Source organism: Panthera tigris, chromosome A1, assembly GCF_018350195.1.
Source record: "Panthera tigris isolate Pti1 chromosome A1, P.tigris_Pti1_mat1.1, whole genome shotgun sequence".
Classification (NCBI taxonomy): Eukaryota; Metazoa; Chordata; class Mammalia; order Carnivora; family Felidae; genus Panthera; species Panthera tigris.
In genome coordinates, this window is record NC_056660.1 from 192,047,669 (window position 1) to 192,069,980 (window position 22,312).

Here is a 22,312-nt window from a genome sequence, read left to right on the forward strand (position 1 = left end):
AGAGAGCAGATCTGCATAACGCATGCCATGGCATGCTTACTCATTTTTAACCACGACATTATTCTTTTGCTGTCTATCTTAGGGAGAAGAAAATCACTGGCATGTCCTATAGCTTGAAGAAGAAAACTGGGATGATTGGGAGAAAGAAGAGGGAGAAGTGGTGACCTCCCCATCCCTGGAGCTATTCAAGCCAAAGGCTGCCACAGAGGGGGTTCCTCCCCCACAGTGAGAAGGCATACTAAAGGATTCCTAAGATTCCCTTCCAACTCAAACTGCGTCTAAAAATAAAAGCAACCCTTGTAAAACTTATATTTAAAAACCCGTACAAGTTATACATGTGCGCAATCATATCTCAGTACCAATAACGGTATAATAGCATTTACAAAAGCACTTTTCCGGCACAGATTTTCTCAGATAATCATCGCCACAGCCCTGCAACGCAGCTATTACTGTCATTATCCCCATTTTAAAGGTGGGACCGGGCTCTGAGTTTAAGCAATTGTTCTGAGGTCAGACAGCTAGAGAGCTGACAGCTCCAGGCTTCTCTCTGACATTTCTCCTCCTCCTCCTCCTCCTCTTCCCTCAACCTCTCCTCTTTCTGTCTTCTGGTAAGTACAGTCTAACAATGGGAAAATGGAGGAGAGACACTGAGAGCGAGCCTCTTATACAGATAACTGACTGAACCCCCTCCCATCACTTTGCGCCACCAGAGGATCCAGGGAGGGCTTACTCATAACCTCCTTGGGTAATGAATATACAGAGATGTGCAATAATTTTGCAAAAAAAAAAAAAAAAAAAAAGAAGGCTCATGCATATCCGAATTTTAACAAGAGAAAATTAGTCCCCTTTTTTAAGTTTAAAAAAGGAAGTGTTTTAGTCTAAAGTGAGGAAATGAAGGGAGGAAGATTTTTTTTCTTTTTCGAAGTGGGTTCTGTCATTCCCACGGGTGGTGAGTGAGCACACACTGCCTCTGAGATCACAGTGAATGAAACATTCGGATGAATTCCATAATGAACTGGCGCAGTCGACAAATGCCCATTCATTAAAAGAAGAAAAAAAGATTAATTTCAAAAGATAAGTCCCCCAAGTTGGTTATGGGGTTTGAATTTTCAAAAGGAGCACCACCTGGTCCTTGATTTTGTTTAGAGGCTGATTTGATCCTCAGAATTCAAATCGAAACTGATTTTGCTCAAAAATGTTTTAGTAAAGAGGGTGTGGGTAGAAGGAGTGATTCCCATCACACGGCCTTTCAGTATACCAATTGCTTAAAGAAGCCACAATTTCTCAAATGGTTGGAAGGGAATGAAGAGGCCCAGAGCCTTGCACCAGAGTTTCATGGTTTTTAAAACACACTTTCTCCATCTTCTTTCTGACGGACAACCCTGGAGGGAAGGCCCTCGGAGCCCAGAAAGGTTTAGTAGTTGGCTCAAGGGCCCACGGCACAGACTTATATCCTAACTGGCATTCAGTCCGGTGCTCCTCGCCTCTCAACAGGGAAAGCACTTCCAAAGAAAGTTGCCAACTCATGTTCAGCTTCCTAAAACCCAGCTTGGCCACCGTCTGGGCCTGTGCAGAGGAGGGATTGGGCAGGTGTCCCTCGAAGCATCCACATCTTCATGGAAGAAAGCAGACACTGGAAATGGCAGAATCAGTCACTAAAGATGCACTGCATGTTCAGCCTGGACAAGTTCTTTGTCCTTGCAAATTTGTAAACCCTGCACATGAAGAGGGCGGCTGTAGTTACCACATGCTTCTCCCATTTCAACCCTTTATAACAAACTAACGCAAAGAACTTGAGGTGACAGCACAGCTGTGTGTTTGACTGTGAGCTGATAACAGCAGCAGTAGTTAAGGCTTACCACACGCCAGGCACTACACTGGGAACATTAAGCAGTTTTATATGCATATTACAGAGGAGGTAACGGACATGCAGAGAGGTTAAAGTCAGTTACTCAGGACTCTAAAGCTCTGAAAGTACAGGAGCTGGAATTTAAACCTACAGGGGCCTGTAGTCTTAAGCCCTCTGCCACTTACTAGCTGTAGGATCTTACCTAAGTCACTTAATTTCTCTAAACTTTACTTGCGTAATCTGTAAAATGGGGATAATAATAGCAGTCCCACAGGGCAATTCAAAGCATAAATGAGATTACAGAAATGAAGCACTTGGCACCAGGGCTGTCCTACTGCACGATTCCAAGGAATGCTACTCACAAATGGAGATGCGCCACGAGGCGGACCCCCTTGGCACAGCGCCCACCGCGGTGAAAATGCTCAAGTGCTACCATCAGTACTCATTATCATTGTATGACAGTGCCATGATCAGGGTCAAGAGCCAAAGTAGGAGCTGCTCATCTGCGAAGGCCCAGCTCAGGCGTTCCAAAGAGCTCCCTTGGGTTACCCATTCGGACTTAGCTTGCCACGGAGTATCTTGGTTCTCATGACCAATTTCCGAGCGTGTCTCACCTCCCCAAGCAGATGTAAACTTCTAGAGGGCAGACGGTGGTCCACGCCTTGGATCCCCTGAACCACCTCTAGTGCCCAGCACGCGGTAGGCCCTCAGGAGCTGTGGTGGTTTTAAAATGTGCCCAAGTTCTTTCACACTCCTCCCTTCAAGAGGTGGGGTCTGCTAAACTTAGTGACTCACATCCAACTAACAGAGCAAAGCATACATGACAATGTGCAACTTCTGAGACTAGGTCACACAAGGAACTGTGACTTCCTGCTTGCTCTCACTCTCAGATCACTCGTTCTGGGGTAAGCTAGTTGCCACGCAGTAATGACACTCAAGCTTCCTTACAGAGAGGTCCAGGCATTGAGAAATTGAGGCCTCCTGCAACAGCCATGAGAGTGAGCCTTCTTGAAAGCAGATCCCCTAGCCCCAGTCAAGACCTCAGATGACTCCAGGGCTGGCCAACATCTTGACTGTAATCTCATGAGAGACCCACCATGAGCCAGAGCCACCCAGCTGAGCCTAGATTCCTGACCCACAGAAACCACAAGGTAATAAACACTGTGTTAAGCTACCACATTTTGGGATAATCCGCTTTACAGCCACATATAACCCATACAGGAACCATGTGGTGGGCTTAACAACAAACAGACAACAGGGAAGTTGTAGTTTTCAGGTAGGAGGAGTAATCCTCATACTTGGATGAGAGCTTCCCTATTATTAAACTAAAAGAGAAATCAGACGGAAGACCCAAGATGGGCTGGCTTCACCCACTCAGGCTTTGGCTCAGTAATCACCATAGGGAAGAGGAGAGGGAATGTGGAGTACTCAGGCTAAGGCTGGCCGAACAGCTCAGTGCTTCACCCCCTCAAAACACACAGGCCTGCGGCCCAGATGAGGGACCCAGCTCCAGCCAATCCTTCCCCACCCCCAGCTGATCCCTCCCCAACCCCAGGGCCATGCTCCAGCCACACAGCCCCCTCAGAGCTCCCCAGAGTGACCAAGCCCTTCGGAGAGCACTCCCCCTAGCATCCCTTTTCCCTTTTGTTCATTTGTTTCTATTCACTGAATTCTTTACAATATCTTATTGTGAAGTAACTTTGAACTTAGAGAAAAGATACAAGAACAGCATGATGAACTCCTATATATCTTTCATCCATGTTTGTTGTTACATGTTTTATCATTCTCTCTTCCAGCTATCTAAACTTCAATTTTTTTTTTTTTTTTTTTTTTTTTTTGTCCTGAAACATTTGAGAGAAAGGTGAGGACATATAACCCACTACTCCTAAATTCTTTAGTGTGTATTTCCTAAAATAAGGATACCAAAGTCAGGAAATTTAACACTGATACAATACTAACAGCTCATCTACAGTTCCTAAGTTTCCGTAATGTCCTTTATAGCTAATTCTTTTTGGCCTGGTTTGGGATCTAATCCAAGACTGTCCATTCATTTTCTCCTTGATAGAATATGTTGTATGTCAGGCATTGTGTAAGGCACTGGGGATAAAATAACGAGGGGGAAAAACACACATAGCCACCAACCTCATGGCACTCACCGTTTCAGAGGGTGACACAGTAATCAACTAATCACACTAACTATAAGTTTGTGTGATCACAAACTAAGATGTGTGTTAAAGAGAAAAGGCCTGAACCAGGATGAGGGCTGGGGGTGGGGGGAAAGATGGTCAGAAGGCTATCCTGAGGTTAAGACACCTGAGCTGAGATCCGAAGTGTGAGGCGGTGTTAGCCGAGCCATTTGTGCACGTGTGTGTGCATGTGCATGTGTGTTTGTGTGGCAGGGAGACTGGAAGAACACTCCAGGTAACAAGATGGCTTGTTCAAGGTCAGTATGAATGGAGGGCAGGGGTGGCAGGGAGGGGAGTGTTGGGAGGGGGCCTGAAGTGAAGTTTAGTCTTTACCTTAGCCAGTGGCATAATGGACATTTTCCAAAAGACCCCTCTGGCTGCTGTGTAGAGAAAGGTAATGAAAACACATGACACAACCATCCCTTAGCCTCGATTTCAGGATCCAAAAGCTTTTTCTGTAACTTTTTTTTTTTTTTTTATAACTCATTTAGTGACAAAACCTGGCCTGAATGGACACGAAGCTACTTATGCTCTTTATCCACTTAGCGTGAATATTCTTACATTTTTGCCACAGAAAAAAAAAAAATAGTATGTTCTGGTTATGGAGAGCTACCCATAGACCCCACCAGGGCTATTATATAATATAATATATGCACTGCATCAACTTCCCTAAATCAGAAAGATTCTTGTGCCCCTGACCAGTTTATTGCCTCCCAACCACAAATGCACCTTCCCTGCCTGCTGTGCAAAAATAGATCTGGGCCCTTTAAACATTTTCTCCCTCTCTAGACAACATGATGTTAATAGTAATCACGGTGACAGGTCGAAGATGCTAGAGAGACACTGTGGGAGGAAAGGGTTTTCCTGTATGTTTTCTATCCTGATTCTGGTACATGTGCCAGGCAGGCAGCACAGATGACTTTGTTACCAGCTGGACCCCAAGACCTGACCTTTACTGCTCACCTGCTTGGACCCACCAACCTCTGTCCTACACTTTTCCTCACGCTCTTTTTTGCAGCTTCTCTCTTAATTCAGGCAAAAGACCCAAGAGGCAAAGCATCCAGTGATGGAAACCAAAGCCACCTCTCAAGCAATGACAACTGCCCGAAGGGCTCTGGAGGCCCAGACCACACAGACCAGGTTGACCTAACCTCTGACCTGTACCTGTACAGACGGACCGCAGAGTGACCCATGCAGCTCCCTTGACACTAAAATCTCCGCCTAAGGAGGAGCACAAGCTGCACTTACATAGCATACAACGTACATATAGGCATGACCTTACGTTCGCCTCTATGTAACGATGAATAGTCCTCCTAACCTTGAGTGAAAGCAACCCATTTGCCCTTGTCTGGGGGCTCACGGCTTTGGAAGTTATTCCCCGTGATCTCCTTATTTGCTGCAAATAAAGTTTCCTTGTGTGACCATGCCACCTGGTCTAGTTTCTGTCTGTGACTCACCGAGGAGCGAACTCACGTTAGCCTGATGACCACGTCTCTGGCACAGGGCCAGCCAGAGCTGCAAACACAACGTTTCTATCGTCCGGCCACAATGTGCAACAGCACCAAGCCGCCAGCAGCCTCCCCGTGTTACCCACTCCCGTGGTATTGTAGCCGACTGCCTTCTGGGAGGCGCCTCACCACGGACAGCTGTCCCCGGCACCCATCACTGGTGTGGCACCACAGCTGCTTCTCTACCATTCGCGAAGCACAGCTGTGCCCTCCCCAACGAAGCCAAGATCTCTGCCTGGGGGCCTCTTCTACGAGTGCTCCGTCTCAGCCCCAGGAGGGAGGATCTTCCTTTCGAATTCCATCGCAACCGGGATGGGGTGCTCCTTGATGCTCTACCTGAGCCCTACGGGGAGCCACTGCTCCTACATCTGCTATCCCCACATTCTTTACGCTATATTTAGAGCACTCGTTACTTCATAGCAGTCAATCCTTCATTACTGCAATCTCTTGTCAGAGTTCATAATTCTTTATATTAAGCTTTCAGTGTTTAGATAACTGGGCGGTTTCTCTCACCTGATTGAACCCTGACTAACGTAATTCTGAAACCTAAAATGTGCCTTGTACAGAGGGTTTAGGCTGAGGGATTCTGGACCTAAAGTAATGAAAGCATGTATGGAGCACTTCTTGTATGCCAAAGCACTATCCTGACTGCTTTGTGGACAGGAACTAATTTAATCCTGATGGCTATCTGTTGAGGTAGACTACTACCGTGCTCATTTTAAAACAGAGGACAAAAAGAGATTCAGTAACTCCCAACATCACACAGCTAGTAAAGGGCAGAGCTGGGATTCAAATCCAGGCAAACCTGTGGCTTTACAAGGCTGGGAGTGGGGCGCCTGGGTGGCTCAGTCGGTTAAACGTTCGGCTTCAGCTCAGGTCATGAGCTCACGGTTTGTGAGTTCGAGCCCCGTGTTGGGCTCTGTGCTGACAGCTCAGAGCCTGAAGCCTGCTTCAGATTCTGGGTCTCCCTCTCTCTCTCTGACCCTCCCCTGCTCACACTCTGTCTCTCAAAAATAAATAAGTGTTAAAAATTGTTTTTTTCTTACGGCTGGGAGTGAGGTGGGGATGGGGCAAGGAGAGAGGCAGCAGCAGGGAGACTGTGCTTCCTCTACTGTGCTCTCAGGGCCCAATGCCCACTCCACCGACTGCTTGCATCCCACTGCCCTGGAATTATCTGCCTAGTGGTCCAGCTGGCCTCAAGGGCAGAGACCATGTCCTTTCCTCCTGGAATGTCAAGTGCTTAGCAGAGAGCCAGCCTGGGCACATTCAGCATTCAGTCAAAATCCAATGGATGAATGACACATTGAATGAAGCAGAACTACAGACCCAAACACCAGCTAAACCACTAGCTGAGCCTTCCGAGTCACGTCCCATGCTTGGAGTGCTCTGGCCTCACGAGTCCTGTCCTGGGAGCTCCTCTGTGTCATCTGCTCTCACATGCAGACATCTGACAGCGGTTGACAAAATGACCTCCTGGATCTCTTCCAACTCTTGGTCCCATCAGAAAGCAAATCTGGTCACAAGACTTCTCTGCCCAATGCCCTTCATGTCTCTGGCAACCACAGGGTAGAGTCTAGTCCATGGACCTGGCCCCACCTACATGCTAGCCTCTGCCAGGCTCACTCCTGGCTTTACTTACTAGGGGACAGCAACACTGAACTTGGAAGGCCCTCAACACACCATGCTGTCTTCCCCTCCACAGAAAATCCCTATGCTCCCCATTCTACACCCAGCCCTTTGCCTGCCTGGCTAAATTACCCCACTCACCTTCAAAGACTTAGGTGACAATTCCCTCCTTAAGTAAGCCTTTCCTGCTCCACCCACCCTGCCCATCTGGGTTAATTTGCTCTCCTATGTGTTCACATGGAACTTTTACCTGCAGTTACCAGAAACAGATCTCACTGTATTCTAAATGACCTGTTGGGTGTATGGAGTCAAGGTTAGTGGTGAAGGCTCAGGACCCTGCAGGCCAATCACAGTTCCATCAGTGACCAACTGTGTGACCTTGGGTGTGACATTTCCTCTCCATGGTGCTTAGTGCCCTCCTATAAAATGGAGATATCACAGTGTGTACACCATTAGGTTGCTGTGAAAACTAAGAAAACCTTTTATGTAAGGTACTTAAAACTGTGTTGGGCAAAGGTAGCCTGCATGGGAGTTACTATTATCAGTATCTGATGCTCAGAGGCTGCAAGTTATGCCTCTTGGTGGCCTCACTACCTGGCACGGTGTCCAGACCACAGCAGAGTATAGTGGACAAATGAATGGACTCCACCCACATAGCCTCCAAAGTAGCCTACAGCCTCCATTACTTCCTGCACTGCCATATCCCCCTCTCTGAGCCACCCCTCTGTTCAGATCATCTTTTGTGCAAAAACTGCCCATGGCTTCCCAATTTCTGGAAGTCCAGCCTCCCCAGCCTCCCAGCAGAGCCCTTGTGATCTGGCCCTTACCTCCCTGCAGTTATTTGATATCTGAAGGTTCAGTGACTTAGGCATACTCCCTGTTCCTAGAATAGGTTCCCCGCTTTCTGTGAGCTGACAGGTCCCAATCCTTCCCTGGGGCCACCTTAAAAGTCACCACCTTTCAGAAGTCCTTCCTGACCTAAATCAGTGTGACCTCCTCTTCCCAGCACCTCACAACACCAGGCGGACCCCTCCCACAGTACTAAGTACGCTCTGCCTTGTGTTCTACATCACTGTGTACTTGTCTATATCCTCTATAGACTACAAGCCCTCTGAAGGCAGGGGCTATTCTCTGTACTTAACACATAGTAAGCCTCCAAATCAAGTGAGTTGGGACACAGAACAAAAATAGGTGGTTGAAATTACTGTAGTCAAAACTCAGAAAAAGAAAGATAATAGGGTTAAATAAAAGGCAGTATGCATCATGTTTACTCATTGGTATTCCAGGCTAATGGCTAAGTTAAAAAAAAAAAAAAAGGCTGATCTGTTAATAAGGAGTGTGGCTTTAAAGAATACATACGTGCAGGGTAATATGCTAATCCTCCATAGGAAGAGAGGCTTTTTTCATGAGTTAAAAGGGAATCGAAGTAGCTAGAAGAGATTATGACAATTATCCCTGCCTTGCAGAGTGTTTTATCCACCTCTACCCAAACACAACGCATCAACACACTCATGCACACCCATTAAACAATCTGATGAGAAAATGGAAAATGGTCCATGTATTGGTTTCCTGGGGCTGCCTTAAAAAAGCACCACCAACTAGGTGGCTTCAAATAACAGAAATTTATTGCCTCATTGTTGTGGAAGTTACAAGTTCAAAATCAAGGTGTTGGTGGGGCCATGCTCCCTCCAAAGCCTCTGGTGGAGGATGCATCCTTGCCTCTTCAGCTGCTGGTGGCCTGAGGTATTCCTGGGTTTATGCCAGCATCACTCCGGTCTCCTCCTCCGTCTTCCCATGGCTCTTTCCCTCACTGTGTCTCCCCTCTTGTAAGGACCTAAGTCAATCATATGGGATTAAGGGCCCACCCTACACCGGCAATTAGTTAATCTTAACTAATTACATCTGCAATGACCCTATTTCCACATAAGGTCACATGCTGAGGTACAGGGGTTAGTTAGGACTTCAACATATCTTTTAGAGGACATGATTCAACCCTTAACATTCCATTCATCCATGCTGGGAGAAGGACCTCCGCACCCCCAAGGTCACACAGCAACTAAAGTCATTTGACCCACCAGGAAGAGACTAGAACATGGGTCAGCAAACCGCAGCCTGCAAATCCCGTCTGCTGCCTGTTATTTTGCAAATAAAGTTTTATTGGAACACAGCACACTTGTTCATTTATGTATTGTCTCTGGCTGCTTTCACACTACAACGACAGAGTTGAGAAGTCGTTGCAGAGACCATATGGCCCACAAAGCCTAACATATTCTCTGGACGAAAAGAATACATAACATACACTGGCCAAGTTTGGAGATGGACTTTATAGATACAGGAGGAAGCCCAGGCCCACATGGCAGTTCTCTAGTATCCCTTCTCTCCAGCTGGAACCTCACCCAACGAGCTGTCCTACTGGGAAAGCTCCTTCAACATTACTTTCCTCTGCCTAGAGAAATGGCAAAACATAGCACTTTAACATTCGTGCCACTAAAGCTGTACAAATTAAATTCTATAAGCATTTCCAAGAGACAGAGATTAATTCTAACTGGAAAGATCAGAAAAGACTTTCTGGAAAAGGAAAGATTTGAGAGGAGCCTGAAAAGGAGAGTGGGCACTCAAGAAATCCTCTAAGCCTCCCTGAGCCATGGCAGATTACCTAGGACTCTGCTGAGCTAAGAAAGTGAGTTCCCTCTCACTGGAGGTGTGCAAGCCAAAGCTGGCTGACCGCCTGGCAGGGATGAGGTTGGGAGAGATGGCACAAGATGAAAGATAGTCCCTTGGAATCGTGGATTCTTCAGTCTCAGCTCTCATCACACTTGCTGAGTGAGACACACACAGCACAGAGAGAGCAGGGGCTGGAGGCAAGGAGGGAGACACAGACTTATGCAGAGACAGGAGAGGACTGAGGATAGGAGAGGGGTCGAAGAGGTGTACTCACGCCCAAAATCAGAAGGCCCACGTGAACTGCACGGAGAGGAAAGCCACACCTGTTTCCTTCCCACTTAACTTCTACAGAGAAAGAAAGAGCAAAAGCCTGACCACTAGGGTTAAAACTAATCAAATGTCCCTTCAACACCTCTGGCTTGGCACCTGGCTGCCTTCTGAATGTGCCCCATTGTTCCCTGGGGCAGGGCTCGGCTGCCTCTCCTATTGCCAAGGGAGACACAGGGAGGCACAGGGCTGCCTCCTCAGGCGAACCCTGACACTCAGGAGCAGAGGAGCCCCACCTATCCCAGCGGGAAAGATAACACAGCAGGTGGCAATGCCTGACAGCTGCCCAGAGCCAGGGAGACAGGCAAGAAGAATGGGTCTGAAAGCTGATGAGCCCTTCTTACCTGTACTCTGCTGGCATGCCAGGAACACATTATCCCCACTTTCCAGGGGAGGAAATGGAGACCCAAAGAGGTTCGATGGCTTGCCAAGGTGCCAATAAAGCATGGCAGTTAAGAGCACAGGTTTGAGAATCAGAAATCTGAGTCTCAGTCTTGCCACCTACATCTTCTGCAGGCCTGGGAAGTTGCTTATGCTTCCTGAGCCTCAGTCTTCCCACCTGTGAAATTACCACAGTAAGACTGCTTACAATGCTGAAGAAATAAGAAGGGCACAGTGCATGGCATGCCCCAAGAGCTCAGTAAGTTAAGAAACGTTACTGTTACCGTGGTGGAGCCAGGGCTCAAAGAGAGCGAACTCTCAACCCAGAACCAGCTGTCACACCTCTGTGTCCCACACCCCATGCCCCACTGCCACACCAGCAGCCATGTGGAACCTCTAAGGGAAGGTCCCTGGAGTGGGGGGCGGTGGGGCGGGAGGTACAGCCACTCCTGTTCTGACAAAGGGTCATCCCTGCACTCACAGGCACCGGGGGCTGTATTCGGCTGAACTGCCTCACCCAGATAGCTCAGGGCCCTCACACAGGCCCTCTCTTTTCTAGAAATGCCCCCATATAGATGCCTTTGAGGCCGCCTCAGACAAGGGAATGTGGTATGTGCCATTTCTGCTGGAAAGCCGTCCTGCCTCTCACCGTAGATTCCTAACACTCCCGCGGTAACAAGAAGGCACATTCTGGGGTTTCCTGACATGCCAGGAAGCCCAAGGCAGAAAACAAAATGCACTCTGTGCTCACATCACTTCTAACAAACAAACCTACGGCAGCCCCTCACACAACTGGAGCAAACTTCATTAGATGGGGCGGACCTCAAATTCAGAGTACCAAAAAACACAGAGAAACAAGGTAAATCGTTCTTGGGCTCAGACAGAGCCACAGTATAAATCATGTGGATATAAACTTAAGGGAGTTTGTTCAAGAGCCATAGGTCTATATGTTTATATTTCCAAGTAACCATTTCCCCCCAACCTCCCCAAAAAGTACATTGGGCTTACAGTCAAAAAGGACTGGCCTTGGAGAGCCTGGGTTGGTTAAGCACCTGACTCTTGATTTCAGCTCAGGTCATGATCTTGTAGTTTGTGAGTTCAAGCCCCAACCCGGGCTCTGTACTGACAGTGCAGAATCTTCTTGGGATTCTCTCCCTCTCCCTCTCTCTCTCTCTCTCTCTCTGCCCCTCCCCTGCTTGCACACATGTGCTTGGTCTCTCTCTCAGAATAAACAAGCATTAAAAAAAAAAAGGACTAGCCTCAACTTACTGGCTCTGTGACCAGTTATGTCACTTACATTATTTGAATCTTGTCTTTCTCTTCTGCAAACTGGGGATCACAAGCCTTGTTGTGCCTCCACCATGACATAAAAAGGACAAATCAGACAAAGGGCTCCCAAACTCACATGTCTCCAGAGGCCAGGCTGGCTACATGAAAGGCTGAAGAACCCAGGTTCAAGCTGAGGTCTTTCTACAGTGGGCAACTGCTACCCAGATCCAGCCACTTTTTGTGATACTGGAACCTGGACCCCGTTGCCAACACTTTTACGGTTTTCCTCATTTTCTAGAAAAGCCAGAAATGAGCATTTTTTTCTTTTAATGTGAAATATCCCAATGTTCACGTGCTGACAACTCTCCGACACTTAAAAATAAAGACACTCATCCATCTATGGGCCAGCACTGGGTGAGCCACATGAAACATATTTCTGGGCTACTTCTGGCCCCAGGCCACCAGTCTGCAATCTGCATTAAAGTATACAGGTACGGTGTAAAAAACAAAACAGAACAAAACAAAACACGGTGCAAAGGTCAAATGAAGTAATGTAAGAAGTTCTCTGAAGAAGACTGTCATTAAGGTTTACTGTCAATAAACTAACCAGGAATCCTACTACAGACCCTGATGCCCCCAAAACACAAGCACTAACTTTTCACTCGTTAGGTACCAAATTTAGAAACTTACTCCTTCACAAATAGACATGCACACACACACACATTTTTTAACTGTCAGCAGCTGCCTCTGATCAATGCTCAGGAGGAAACACGCAAAAATAACAGTTTTCAGTCGAGCACATACAATGTGCTTCAGCAGCAGGAAGTAATTGTCGCACACATTCCCCCGCCAGATGTTTCCAACCTGTTCCCTTTAAGAAACCCCCTTCCTGCAGAGGCCCCGCCAGCAGCCTCTGCTTAGCAGCCGGCCTCCCTGAGAAAGCTGACATCTGTAACTCACGGAGAGATTCGTACAAACACACGACCCCAGTTAACTGGGCTCTTGGGAGGCTGCCCGAGGGACGCTCCCGAGAGGCACGTGGGACCTGCTGTAATCATGCCCTGGCACTGACGCCCGGGCATTCAGCTCGCGGAAGAGCTTTCTGGAGCCAACACAACGCATCCAAGAACCAGGCTCGCGGGGCCTCTGGCAATAACCTCCCCCTGTAGCCTCCTCATGGCCTGGGGAAGAAGGAAAGGTAGCCTCACCCAAGGTCACGGAGCAGGTAGGTGGCAAGACAGCAGAAGGAAGTCTGGGGCTGGGTGCTCCACCTGAGTGAGACACCTGGGTTGGAATCCGGTTTCCATCCTTCCTATCTGTGTGACCCTGGATATGTCACTGTACCTCCCTGCACCTCAGCTTTCTCATCTGCAATTCACTTAATCATCACGGTGATACTGTGAAGCAGTGACCATGGTGCTCATTTTAGGATAAGGCTGAGGTCCAGAGTTGGACACAGAGTGAATAAGGGACAGTGGTGGGCCCGGGAATCAGAGGAGCCTGCCCCCAATCCTATGCTCTCTCCAACTCAAGGAAGAGACTCACACGGCCTCCCAAATGTCGCACCTTCCCAGGGAGGCCCTGGCTCAGTACTGCCCTCAACCCCCACCTACAGACACCTCCTCCTTGCCCCCTTGGCAGGAAGGCAGAGCACGTGTCCTGGAAAGGCAACAGATCACAGGTATCAGAGGAAAACAAAACCTCAGGGCCCAGAGAGTCCCTGTGGCCCACGGCAAAGGCATTTTCAAAGTGCACCGCCCGTCCCGGATCCCAACCCTGCACCCCTTGTGTCTGACACAGTGCCACTGATAACAGCCTCTGTGGGCACTGGTTGGCAGCTTGGGAAACTGCAGATAAACACGCTCCCCAGAAATACAAGTTCAAAGGCAGGTCCCAAAGTGCTCCTGCGGAGATTGGAGTGGGCCCCTGGGGAAAGTCAGGTCTGCCTCCCAGGGATGCTGACAAGTTGGAGATGTGGACAGAGAGGAGAGAGTTCCCCGAAGGATGATCCCTGGCCCACCCCAGACCGGCCCAATCATGCTCCTTGGGCGCGAGCCCTGGAGCCCCGGTGTTAACAGGCTCCCCAGGGATTCTGAAGCACCCAAGAAGAGCCGTTCCTCAAGGCTAAGCCCCTGCACTCCGCCAGCAGTTACCAGATCACTCCTTGCTTGCTGCTTCAGTTGTTTGGCAAATATTTGGGGCAAATTAGAGTGGGCAACCGAGACAGAGGTTAGTTCCTGCCTTCAGGAGACGACAGTCTGGACAGATCAAATAAAAACAATTATTGCACCACACGACACATTTATATAAGGGGCTCTGGGCTCCTGGTAGCAAGAGGACAACCCCAGGCTGCCCCTACAGGAGTGAGGGAGGCTTAGGGGCCAGGTGGCAGGGAAGAAGGGCAAGAGAGGCAAGGGAGCAGTGTGTGTGGAGGCAGAGAGATGTGAAATACCCTGAAAGGTACAGGGAGTAGGCAGCAGAAAGAAGCCCCAGGCCATGCCTTTCTGGAAGTTTCTCCGACCTAAGTGGACAGGTGATAAAATCAATGCTCAGGGGAACTAACACTAGTAGTGAGCAACTCCTGGGGGCTGCAGTGACCAAAAAATACTTCCCGGAGGTGGCAAAAAATACTTCTTAGAAGGACGCAGAGGATCTGGGTTCTCGCCCAGCGTAGTAAATGGGAAGGTTCCCCCAATAATTGCTTTGGATTCCAGAGCGTCAGGGAGTGGACTACAAAGAGCAGCTGTGCAAACACACCTTCCTTCCCACCCCCAATCACCAGAGACACTGCGGCCCTGTTCCACCTCTGAACGCTGCACCATGAGGCCAACCACCTCTCCTCAGACCTCACCTTCCAACAACCACAAAGAGGCCTCCCTCCCTATCTGAGCCACAGGGAAGCTGAGTCCCTACTATGAAGAACTGGGTCCCTGCTATAAGCCAGGCACTTCCCACAAACAGGAGCATAACCACAGTTACTGAGGACTTGTTCTGTACCCAGCCTGTGCTCAGGGCCTTACCCACTGTGACTCATTCAACCATCAATACACATAACACTGTCTCCATTTTACAGACCAAGAAATCCAGGCATGGAGGCCAAGTGACTTGCCCAGGGCTAGGGATCTGAATCAAGCGGCTCCAAAACTAGAGCCCTACACGCTGCCCCATGATGTCTCGGTCTAGGAGGATGGGGGAGTCGCTTTGCCAACAGGGCTGCGGGGGCGGTTTGGTGAGGGGGCCTCTTCAAGTGACCATGTGGGCTCCACCTCAGCCGCTGAAGAGGGTTCAGTCTCAGCACAATGGTCTTTCCCCTCTGCTCAGACAGCAGGGCTCCCGTAGTAGCCTCGTAGGAGTGGGTGTCAGGGCAGGGTGGGAAACAGGTCCTCTGTCCTGCTCAGGCATTGGATCAGAGACCCACAGGCTCAAACACCAGCCCCACAACCACAGGCTGTGTATCCTCAGGCCACTATGTGCACCTCCGTGAGCCCTGGTTCCCTCATTCATTCCTACCTGTTTATACCTGGGAGTATTTAACAAGACATACAGGTAAAGGGCTTCTTAGTCCAACACCTACCAGAATAAGTGCCAAAGAAATCGTAGCCACTGTGATAATTATTATTAACCTTATCATTTTCCCTGTCATCTATACCATCATCATTCTTATTAGTGTCATTTTACGCTGTGGCTTTTTATCACCTGCGCAAACAGAGGAAAATTCAGCATCTGAAGCTCAGAATTCTCTCAAAACCAAAGGGGAAGGAAAACATGGGCCTGCTTTTTTCCCGTCCTTCTCCTATCTACACTCAGCAGAGGGCAGCAAACAGGAACCATCCAAAGATAAGAGAGAGCGAAGAGAGACACATGGAGAGAAAGCTACACACTCATAAATACACACCCACCCACCACAGCAAGCGGAATTGTTTAGCTTCCAAAGTATGAACACTCCGCCTCCTCCAGCTAAGAGGGCCAGGCAGAAAAAAAGAGTCAAAGCTGAAGAGACAGAAGTTCTTTTTCAGCTTGAGAGAAATGTTCAATGAACTGACTTTTAATGTGGGGTGGGGAGTGGGGGGCGCAGCTCTCAGGACGTCTGTGAGGGGAAGGAAGGCGGCAGCAGGACTCACAAGATTAAATAAAGGCAGCTTTCAAACTGCGCTTCATCTCAGCCCTCTACTCCACACCAGCAAGCATTCACATGCGAGGTTCCTCAAGAGGAAACTAAGGCTCAGGGAGTTAATCATCCCAGCTAAGGGGCGGCACAGCCGGGACCACTGGGATGCCAGACACCCAGACTGTAGGTCCAGTGATCAGCACTGAGTCCTGCATGGCCAAGAGGTTTGATCGTGGGGACCAAGCCTGATTCCAGCAGTGACTGCCTGGGACACTGTGCCAGTGAGATTCTGGAATGGACACCTGTAGTCCTCATCCCTACACTGCATTTCCCCTCCTCTCCACAAAAGCGCCCGGGCTTTTCTCTGGGAAAAACCTTCCTACAAGGCGGATGGCCCGAGCCTACCCCTGGCTCCTGCGTGGGTTAAGTCAATCAGCATCGCTCATCCTCTTGACAAGTGTGGATGGTTCAGAGAGCTCATCAGATCCGGATTAGGCTGATGATACCTAAGGAGATCTTGCTAGCGCTTCGAGGAAAAAAGTTTCCTCCCTCTTCAGCAGATGCTACCAGAGGAGACAGACTCTCTCCTCCAGGATCTGGGTATGAACATGAGGTCGGGAAGGGCTACAACCGCTTTTAGCTACCACAAGGGCTCAGTCTAGGGCAGGAACTTCTAGATGATACCATACCTGAAGCCACTGCAATTACAGGAGCTAATATATTCCCTTACTCATTTCAGCCCATGTAGTGTATTTCATTCTGTTGTTTGCAACTGATAGAGAATCTGAAGTGGCTCTCAAGCTCACGCTAGCTTCGTCTGTCACAGATAGCAGTGATGATGCCACACGCGATGCATCCGTTTAATTTCTCAATTTTCCAGCCGGATCCCTTGGCCACCTTAAGATTTAATTCATTTTACTTGCTTTAACACTATAAAAATTTGAGAAGAAATGTATAAAAATGGAGCTGCAAAAAAGCCAGGTAAGTTCCAGCCAATAATTAGTCAATAAGTACTGGGCTCCAAAACTGGGAGTGATAATCGCGGCTCTTGTGGGAAATAATGGTAGAGAAGAATCAATTATTAGGATGTGGAGGGAAAAAATATTCGTGGTGAAAGAGAGCAAGAATTTGGAGAAGAACTGGGTTCTGGTCTGTACTCCCCGCTCCTGGGGCTCAGTTTCCATACCTACAAAGCAAGGTGGGCAGACTAGCCAACTTCTGAAGTCCCCCCCTCCTGTCCTGACACATATCGATTGCTCAGCCAACATGTCCTGATCGCCTTCCAAGGGCCCAGCCTTAGGCTGTGTGCTAGAAGAGGATGTAGTTCCTCCTTCAAGATACTTCTGGAAGGGGAGGCCACGATGTACTCGTTGGCCACAGGAACTCAGGCACGCATAGGGTACCTCCTTTCCCCACCGCACTGGGCATGAGGACGGTGGTTCTCTGAGAAGCAAGACTCTTATTTCAGTCTTCCTGGGAGCTCGGATACATAGATGGGATACGGGGAGTCAGTTACACGAAAATACAGAACACACTGCAAATATCATGAGCGGTTACCTGCCACGGGACGCACCACAGACGGCCAGTTTGCCTCAGGGTGTTTTTCAGTGATGAGATCCTGATGCCATCTCTCTCGTGAGACCTGACGGTGGTCACTGTACAATTAGCAAGCTAGATGGTTCCCTTTAAGATGGGCCCTCGCAGGGGCGCCCGGGTGGCTCAGTCGGTTGAGTGCCCGACTTCAGCTCAGGTCATGATTTCATGGTTCATGAGTTTGAGCCCCACGTCAGGCTCTGTGCTGACAGCCGAGAGCCTGGAGCCTGCTTGGGATTCTGTGTCTCCCTCTCTCTGTGCCCCTCCCCTACTCACGCTCTGTCTCTCTTTCTCTCAAAAATAAACAAACATTAAAAAAGATAAAAAATAAAACGGGCCTTCGCGTTTTCATTCCCGATTCCATTATTTGTTATGTCACTGGCACCAACAGATTAAAGGCTGAATTCACATCCTCAGACCACAGCCTGAAAGAAGGCGCTGGAGTATGAATATATCCCCAGGTAAGTAACGGCTTCACCACAACTCCGGTACGGAGGTCTGTTTTAACATACTTTCACTACCTAGGCCTTTTCAATACATGCTTCCAAACCAACTCACAGAACCCCAGGAAATTAAAGTTAGAAACCTCCTCACGAAGGATCTATTCCCCTGTGTCGCAAATCAGTTTCAACATGCCATTAACTCCACTTGAGTAGCAGTGTCCAGAAACAGGTGGTGTGGACTTAGTGGGACAGAGACTGTTTAGCCATGTCTGCCCTGGCCAGGGGAGGGGAGCACCATTATGATACACATTTCCCTTTCCTCTTCTGAATATAAGCCTTCAGTGCACAGTTGAGAGATCCAAGGCCCAAAGAAGTTAAGCCACTCTCCTGAGGTCACACAGTGAGTTTAGGGGTAGGAGAGAGAGTGAGAACCCAGGCCCCTGTTCCCAGGCCTTCCTCAGCTGGGCTCCTTAGGAGACTATCTACCTAGGATGACAGGAGGAATGCAGGGAGCCAGATTTGCTCAGGTAACTCAACAACCCAGCCCCAGTGGCATCAGGTTTCAGCTGGGCATGCAGACACAGAAGAGATTAATAATATAAAGGGTTCCAGCCCCTCTGCAGAAAATTAAAGAAATCATTCCAAGGCTACATTTCTAGGGTACTTAACTTTCTGATGGGTAAGGCTCTGCCACCAGGAAGACTAAAAAAAGCGAGGGAAAAGGTATTGATTTCTAGATGTTCCGAGAATAAAGTTCAGCTCTGACACAATGAGAAAAACTCTCGATACTTGAAAATTAAAGTCATTGGTATTCTATTATCCTACCAATTTCTATTCCACAGTTGCTATTATCCAATGAAGTCATTTCTCACTTTCAGATTATGGCTCTGAAATGGGGAGGGACTGCATCACGTTCCCTAACACGGGTGTTTAGTAGCCAGTTCCCAAGTCTGGAATATGAAACAGACGGTAGGATTAAACCAAGATGTTAAATGGTAGGATTAAACAGAGATGTTCAACAGATTGGGGCTACGAATGAGAGGGACCCCTAAATTAAAATGAAGATAGTTTCAAGACTGGCTTTTCTTGCTTGGTTTTACAACTTTCTGAGGACAAAGCTGTCTGACTAGATGAATGTTGAAGTCCTGAAAGCATGATGTGTCCTTTATAAATCAACTGCCCCACCCAGCTCCAGAGGTATGCCTAGGATGAGCTAGCATGACAGTCGTACAGACTTACTTTCCAGCAGATGATAAATGCTCTTAACTTGAAACTCTCTATCCTTCAATCCACTGGAGAAGTCCAAGAGTTAAAGGGCTGCTCAAAAAGTGGGTATGTTAGCCCTCAGACCCACAGGGAATATATTTTGCATTTGGATAAAGTCCTGTCAGCCTTCCCTCCAGGGCCCCTGCGGTTATTTCTACCAGAAAGATCAACGAGGTGTGCTGGGATAATTCTCAACAATTACAAGAGTGACAAGCTGAGCTCAGAACTGGTCAGCCCTGTCGAGAGAAGCCCTGTGTGCTCAAGATGCCAGATTTCCCAGATAGCAGACTAATGGGTTACATCCATGTTCCAGTGCACGGGGATGAGGGATGGAACCCCATCGCTCTGAGAAGTCAGCCTCCTCCCTCAAGGCCAGCTGACATTCAGACAAGGGACTGGGGGCCAAGCCCAGTGCTGTGCATCTGCAGGAGAGTGAAACAAAAAGTGGCTGTGTGGAAATTTGGCAGAGTGTTCCTGAAAGGGAGCAGATGAATGCTGAATCCCACAGCACCTAGCAGAGCTTATCATTGGGGAAACAGCTCCTTTCTGCTACTCCCAGGAAGCAAAGGGAGTTCCTTCAAAGCAAGGATAATCTATCGGTACCCACCTCAATCACCACCACACCCCTTCACCCCTTCTTCCTCCTCTGCGTGATATTCCAGAGCAAAAGAAATAAACAAGAACTAGACCTGCCCAGATGAGCCTATCTGTCCATCTCAGTTAAGGGCTCTGAGCAGTGCCCAGCTGTTGCTCCCCTCTCTCTGCCCAAAAGGCTGCCTTACTCCATCAATTCCCTCTTGCACAAGTGAGTAATTTACTTTGAAAGCTCAGGCCAAACTGGCAGTTAACCTTGACCTTCTCTCTACACATCTGGGTCTATAGAAAATGAAAATCAGGACGTCTCTGGCATCCACGGCAAATGAAATACGAGGGCTTTCTCCAGGCAGAGGCAGAATGTCAGGAGCTATTTTAGAACTGGCTACAGCCATTCCAAAGGAGAGTTAGTGCTCAGGCAGGGCACTCCCCCCTTGACCTGGGGCTGTGTCCAGTGTGGAGCCCCCACAGGAGGGATGCTAAAAGGGACCCTTGCCCTCAGGAAAGAAAAAAGATGTGGCCGTTGTACTCCTCACTGATTCACTGATGCTATCACAATGCTGGAGCTGGACCAATAACTACATTTCACAGATGGAGAAAAGGAGGCTCAGAGAGGGAGCTGAGAGGTGATCAAGGGCACACACAGCAAGTCAATGGTAGAGCTGAGGACAGAACCCTGACCTCCTGACCCTGATGCCAGTACAGGGAAGAGAAGAAAGACTTCATGAAGGAAACACCAATATGCACACAGAATTTAAGGGGAAGAGGTCTAATATGGCTGTCAGGGTTTGAACCAGGGTGGTAAAAGAGTTGAGGAGCTTAATTTCCAAACAATAAGAGCTACCAAAGAGATGAAGGAGGCCCTCCAGGATGGTTTGCAACAATTACCAGAGTGACAGGCTGTACTCAAACTGGTCATCCCGGTAGCAAGCAGCCCTCTGTGCTCAAGCAGCCTGATACTAGGAAGAGAAAGAAAAACATCAACCTCAAAAGTCAGTCTCTTCCCTTATCCTGCCAAGGATAAGTCAAGTTGGACAGTGATGGACAAATTATCCACCAAATTATGGGGCCAAGGAAATCCTATAAGGAAACCTGAAATGTCCCACTGTGTGAAACAGTTCAAGCATGCAAACACTCACTGGCATGTATCTACCCGGAAGCTGGGGAGGTAGGAGAGCTCTGATAGAGCTTCTGCTATCAGTCTATATGTACGTGTGACACAACAGACACGCACGTGGGGGAGTTCAGAGGAAGCAAGAACAATTAAGGTCCTAGTCTTGTGCAAGAAACAACACACCTAGTCAGATTGGACAAGTTCAAGAGGGATCATGGGTACTCCGAGAAGGGACAGGGAAGGCACCTGATGTTCCAACCTCAGGGCACCCAGGCACAAACACTTCTGGGAATTTGGGGGAATCCATCCACCAGAATCCCTGCTTCTGGACTCTTGAGAAGGTCAAAGGCAGCAGGCCCCTCAAGAACCAGGAGTCTCCCCACCCCCCCCCTGCCCCGCACAGTGCATCCTCCAACAAATCCACAGATCTGGGAAAGAGGAAGGGCGAAAAGGGTGGAGGGTACACAAATGGGGAGAAGAGGGAGACCTGGTGTCCCACTGAGCAGGGAACACAGAGATCAGCAGGTGAGGGAAAAAGCAGAAAAGACCTGGACGCTAAACAGAAGGACTGGCAGCTCCTGAAGAAGAAGTCATCCTGGGATACAGGGGTACAGACAGGACCTTCCAAAAGCAAGAGCTGCTGAAAGAGGTAAGGGGATACCAGACATGAAAGGAAAGGAGAATGGTAACCTACAGTAAGAAACACACCTTCAGACTGAGCAACAGGACTCTCAGTCTCTAGTTCTGGTTCTGTCTCCGACTCACGTGGGGTCCCTGGACAAGTTCCTGTCTTTCTCTGGGCCTCAATTTTCCCAATCCCCAAAATGGGAAGAACAGAAGAGTCTCCGGCGCTGACACGGAGAAGGCAGAAAGGCAAAGGTGGAGGAAGGAAGCGAAGGCTACAAGTGAATACGAGGAGAGAGGGTTCCCACCCCCACAGCAACTGGGGGACTCACCAGTCCGGCCGCCGGGACCACCGCCGCCCCCGATCCTCCGGGGGTGCCGTCGGGCTGCCGCTCACGGTACAGCGCCCAGAGCCCCACGTTGGGCAGAAGGACCAGGGCCGCCAGCACCAGCGCCACCGCCTGCAGAAGCCGCTTCTCCTTCCGCCTCATCGGGGCCGGTCAGCCCCGCCGCGCCCCGCCGGCCCGGCCGCGCGGCCCCCGGCTCCGCGCGTCCGCCCGTCCGCCCGGCGGCGGCAGCAGCTCGGCGAGGAGAAGCTGCCGCGGCGCCGGCCCCGCTCCAACTCCGCGGCACTTCCGCCGCTCGCCGGCCGGGGAGCCAGCCTCTACCACCGCCCCGCCGCCGCAGGGGGGGGTGTCGCCGCCGCCGCTGCCCCCGAGCCCGCCCAGCCGCGCGCTCAGCGCCGCCCCTCTCCCGCTCG

General features: G+C 49.3%; 1 protein-coding gene across 2 annotated transcripts in view; it reads right to left on the reverse strand.

Moving 5' to 3' along the window:
- GALNT10 (polypeptide N-acetylgalactosaminyltransferase 10) overlaps positions 1-22,090 on the reverse strand; it is a 221,672-nt gene extending 199,582 nt beyond the window's left edge. Inside the window, exon 1 of one of the 2 annotated variants that reach the window (XM_042993828.1) lies at positions 21,885-22,090. In XM_042993828.1, the coding sequence (XP_042849762.1) occupies positions 21,885-22,043 (159 nt within the window). In that variant the 5' untranslated portion in view covers positions 22,044-22,090. The remainder of the gene's footprint in view (positions 1-21,884) is intronic. The other variant, XM_042993835.1, reaches the window with a different exon arrangement.
- Between the last annotated feature and the right edge of the window lie 222 nt (positions 22,091-22,312).